The 5,000-nt window shown below is 36.1% G+C and overlaps 1 protein-coding gene across 1 annotated transcript in view; it reads left to right on the top strand.

Moving 5' to 3' along the window:
* Window positions 1-5,000, top strand: part of LOC137996668 (serine-protein kinase ATM-like) — a 194,784-nt gene that overhangs the window by 12,608 nt on the left and 177,176 nt on the right. Inside the window, exons 12-15 of the mRNA XM_068842189.1 lie at window positions 759-869; window positions 3,012-3,210; window positions 3,735-3,799; window positions 4,809-5,000. The exon at window positions 4,809-5,000 is cut by the window's right edge and continues 12 nt beyond it. Coding sequence (XP_068698290.1) covers window positions 759-869; window positions 3,012-3,210; window positions 3,735-3,799; window positions 4,809-5,000 — 567 coding nt within the window. The remainder of the gene's footprint in view (window positions 1-758; window positions 870-3,011; window positions 3,211-3,734; window positions 3,800-4,808) is intronic.

The raw sequence follows: 5,000 nt of genomic DNA, 5'->3' as shown, positions 1-5,000 counted from the left end.
TAAATTAAGTCTGGAAAAGCTCTTGTGCTACCAGTCTGTTCATGAATTACTGCTAAGTCAGTTCCTGGTGCTTTGTTGTGATTCATTAGGTTACAGTACAATGTAGTAGTGTACATGTAATTGACAAAAGCTGTTCTAGTAACCCAGTGTTAACTCTAGCTATCTACCTACATGTACATGTACACACAGTTACTAAAATATTAATCTGAACGATGCATGCTTTTCAGTTCATCACGGTTCAAACCAATTCCATGCTTTCAAGAAACTTTCAATTATAAATTTCTAAATGAGAGGGATTCAGGCTCTACTACACTGTATCACCAAACAGCTACAGTACATGTTATAATTATGTGAAACAACATAACTATAATAATGTTGCGCTCATATTGTTAAGCAGCAATAATTATATTACTGTTTTAACTGCTGAAAAATGTGCCCAATGTTCTGACATGATACATGGATCTTGCAATATGAAAAGGAGTGGAAAGGTGATTAGTACTGTAGGTTAAAATAAAACTCTTTGAAGAAATGAAAAAAAATCCTGGTTAGGAGCAGATTGAGAGCTGTGCTGTGTTTATGAATCCACTCTAGAAAATTTAATAATCTGCAAATTCCATCTCATCCTGTCAAATTCACTTTAATTTCATCAATAAGAAATTGATGGAAGTCATCAAGTTCATTTTACCGGTAAATTAATTTCTTTAGTTTAATTGCATGAAATCAAAGTTATTATGTTTTTACAATGTTTTGAATTGCAGGTTACAGATTCTTGCCTGTTTGTTTTCCAAGCATGTCTCAAGTCTTCCTACATCAGAGTTTCGTCCTTTCTTTTTGGTATTATTACATCAGATACAGACAAGGCAGAAAAGGTTACTTTCAAATACTGTTTCTGTACAGTCATGTTTCATCAGTACCCAAGAATTCTCTTTAGTTGAAAGTTGATTGGTTTCATCTAAGTGTTGGTTTGGTTACTGGTCAAGTGCTGATCAAATGGTGATCAAAATAATGTAAATTTAGAGCAGTCAACAATACCGGGCCTCCATGTAATTTCTTCAGAACAGTTGTTGTTGGAGGCAGTGTGGCCCAGTGGTTAGGGTGCTAATTGCCTTGAGATCCAGAGATCCCGGGTTCAAGACCCGCTCTGACCACTCGCTGAATTTGATCGTGGTAGTCCCTGGTTCAACTTCCCAGCTGCACTTGTAAATAGCCAACTGGTTTGCCTCCGGCCAGTTGGGATTCTTAACAGTTGTTGTTGTTGTTGTTGTTGTGTTCTGTTGTTTCGTTGATTGTTTCAGATTGGCCCTGAAAAGCCCCTATGGGGAGTGGTCAATTAAGTATGTACATGTATTGTATTGTATAATTTGTATTGTTGTCCTGGGCCGGGTTGTTCAAAAGCTGATTAATGCTAATCCCACATTAAGAATTTACTAAGGAGGCTATTTCTTTACTCCTGTTGCTCCATTTCATCGTCATTGATGTGTAAGGCTGTATCTGACTAGTTTTGCACCACTGCCGCAAATGCCCATCAGGCAACCCCAAGACATTTTGGCAAACAATCAAGCCTTTCGTGTACTCAAAGAAAAACATCAGCTGGAACTCCATTAATCTTAAAGAGCGTGATAGTCTTGTTGTTGTAGCACAAATTTTTAGTGCGCATTTTTCAACCTTTTTGAAGGACAACGAAATCTGCCCATCTTCAAAAAGGACGATCCTCATGATAAATCTAACTATCAGCCATTGTCGATCCCACTTACTCTGGATAAAGTTTTATACAATTTTTATTTATTTATTTATTCATTTCACTTTTCTCGGCATATTAGCATGTATTTGCTAGGGGCCTAATTAATCAGCCTCATCAACCCGAGTTGAAATAAAGTTACCTACCTACTGTTACGGACAGTACCTGCTACCTTGCCCAAATGCTTTTCAACACCGATATTCAGCAAAACTTTACATTAGAAGAAGTCAATCTTGAAAAACAAGAATAAGCGAAAGAAACTTTCACCAAAAAGTTGAAAACATGAAACAAAAGTTTAAGCTAATCCTGAATTAAGTTAATTGGCTTTCGAACAACCAGACCCTGGGCTCAAAGATGGAAACAATAGAATAACAAGGAAAGGAAAGTGGTGGTAACGGTGGTGATGGCGTGTGGCCCTCTTAGCTAGTTTAAGAATAAGGCACCTGCTGGATTTTGGTGACAAAGACAAGAAAACCAGGGCTGGGTTGTTCAAACCGAGGAGTTAACTTTATTTCTCTACTCCCAAATGCTGTTCAACGCTGATATTTGGCAAAACTTTACATTGGAAGAAGTCAATCTTGAAAAACAAAAATAAGCAAATTAATTAAAGAAACTTTCACCAAAAAGTTGAAAACTTGAAACAAAATTTAAAGCTTACGGCTGTACGCTAATCCTGGATTAAGCTAATTGGCTTTCGAACAACCAGGGCCTGGTGGAAACCCTCAAAGCAGGGTTAATGTTGAGAACCAGCATCTATATCCTAGGAATGGCAACACCCAGATATTATAATTATAGTTTCCTCGACAGGACTTACAGCAGCTGTAAAATACGTGACCAGACAGGAACCTTTGTTGGTCATGTCCCAAATCAAAGTGGTGATTTGTTCAGTAACTTGCTCTAATATCCGTGACCTTTGAGAAAAATTCTTTGCAGGTTTTGTTTCTTGCTCGAAATTTGGACAGGAAATGGAAAAATTGATGGTTAACTGTTATCCAGTTTCCTATGTTACAATTAATGTATACAGTGCTCCAAATGTCTTTTCATGTACTGTACAGTACAGTCAAGTACTGTAAGTGTTAATGTAAATTAAAAGATAGTTAACTGTAATGCATTTTACATGTAATTTGCTTTTGATCTGCTGCACACAACAACATCTGATTTATAATAATTAAGTTTCAAAACGTCTTTATAAAAATTAATAAAAAAGGATGCTCTGTAATCATACGATCGCAGTTTCACATTTTTAAAATTATTTGTTTTGATCTGTTCTTAGACATGAAATTATCCTTTCTGTACTGCGTTGTTTAGAAGCCCTTGTGCTCTGTTTTGCAAAACGGAGACAGGAATTAGACTGTCTTGTTGCTGACTGTGTCAACTTGACTTTAAAGCAAATCTGGACATCTACATTGCGAATCATTGGAATAAAGCACCTTACTGACTGTGGCTTTTCCCTCCTAACATCCCTGATGAAGGTATTAATAATTATTATGAGTCAAAATAAAAGCTTCATGTCGCCTTCTTTTGTTTATTCATAATTTGTGCAATGTAATTTAAATGCCAGACTGAATCTTTTCTTGCCATGTCATGTATGTTAGGGAGGTACTGTAACAATGTATCTTAAAAAAATGTTGTTGTTTACAAACTACAGTAAGGCCCCTAAACATACATGTACCATATATAATTATGTTGATGATTGGGTGATTGTGTTGTACCTGTAGCTGGATGCATACATGTTCATTTGTCAGAGAAAAGGTGTTGTTACAAACTTAGCACAAAACTGGAGATCAACGACTGCCAATAAACACCTTACTGTACACTGTAGTTTGTACAGACAGACCTTATTCTATTGTGTCATTAAATTTGAAGTATCTTTACATTAACTTTTATGGAAAAAAATGATTTCAGATGGCCAAAATAAATTAATGGACACTGTCAGTTAATGAACTGTAGTCAAGGCATTTCAGTTATTATACTTAAATCCTTCTTTTATAATCAGGAAAGTGCCATTCACCCTGAACCAGATGTTTTTGGTGTAATTATTGCTAGTGGAATGCCATCAAGGTATTGTACAGACAGACAATAATCTTCTATTTTGCATTTACAATGTGTACTTACATTGTACAGTAAGTGTTATCGTAAATTTGAACAATAATTTTAAGGATGCATTTACTGCTTTCACATCTGGTATTTCTTGCTGGTTACAGTAGCTTGAGGCTGGGTGTTTGTCAGTCAAATTGGCATTTGATTTTGCTTTAGAATTTTAATCGTTTTGAAACTCTGGAGCTTACTATGATGCCTGGGACCCATTTTTTCTAAAGTCCCAACAACATTTTGGGCTAAAAAAGCCATTTTGTGAAGCTGCCATCTACTTGTTTTAAAACACTACATGGTGTTGTAGTGCATGTACATAATTGTACATGTATGTTTTCAAGATTACTAAAAGCAAAAAGAAGATTGATTGCCCCCATTCAATGTGTGAGGAAAAGAAACTGTTGTATTAAATTATTGGAGAATGATGAGCTCAAACTTTTGAAAATATTCAAGAATTAATTTTCTCTGAACAGCATTATATTGCCAGGGACTTTTTTCTTGCAAATGAGTTATGTTCCAGAAATAGACTACATGTAAGTACAGTAATGTGTGAGAAAAACCCCTGTTTTTTTGATAACAACAGGGTTGCCACATGGTTTCATTGTAGATGCCTGCATGTTTGAAACTAGGATATGAAAAATGAAACTTTAGTATCGTCTACCCAACAGTGGAGTAGAGTGGTTGTAGCAAAGACAACAAAGTAGGTGACGGCTGACACCTGTCTACTTTTAAATTCAAGAAATTACTGTAACCTTCAAGAAGCATAAAAACAACAGAGAGTGTTTCCTTGCATTACATTTTATTAAAGTTATGTATACACATGTAGCTCCAAAATTTGTTAACATACTGGCAGGTTAAAAACTTGATCTCTATAACCCAATAGAAATTGTTATTCCTCTGTATAACCATATGATTGCTTCAGCAGGAGCATGTTATAGGTCAAGCACGTAATGATCATGCATATTTTCTTGTTCTCAAGGACCTCAGTGGAATTTCTAGTCACATATTTACAGCTCTATCCTTTGCCTGAAAACTTCCAGCCTGCATCACCAGCTGCCTTCCCCACATCATACACGGGCTTGTACCCTTTACGATATCTGCTGTTCAACTGGATTTTACCTGTCGATGAGGGAGGTGATGGCTCTATTGATGTCCTGACATTATGGTCAAA

Source organism: Montipora foliosa, chromosome 3 (genome assembly GCF_036669935.1).
Source record: "Montipora foliosa isolate CH-2021 chromosome 3, ASM3666993v2, whole genome shotgun sequence".
Lineage (NCBI taxonomy): Eukaryota > Metazoa > Cnidaria > Anthozoa > Scleractinia > Acroporidae > Montipora > Montipora foliosa.
Note: the sequence above shows the minus strand (reverse complement) of the source record. Positions and strands in the feature narration are given on the sequence as shown.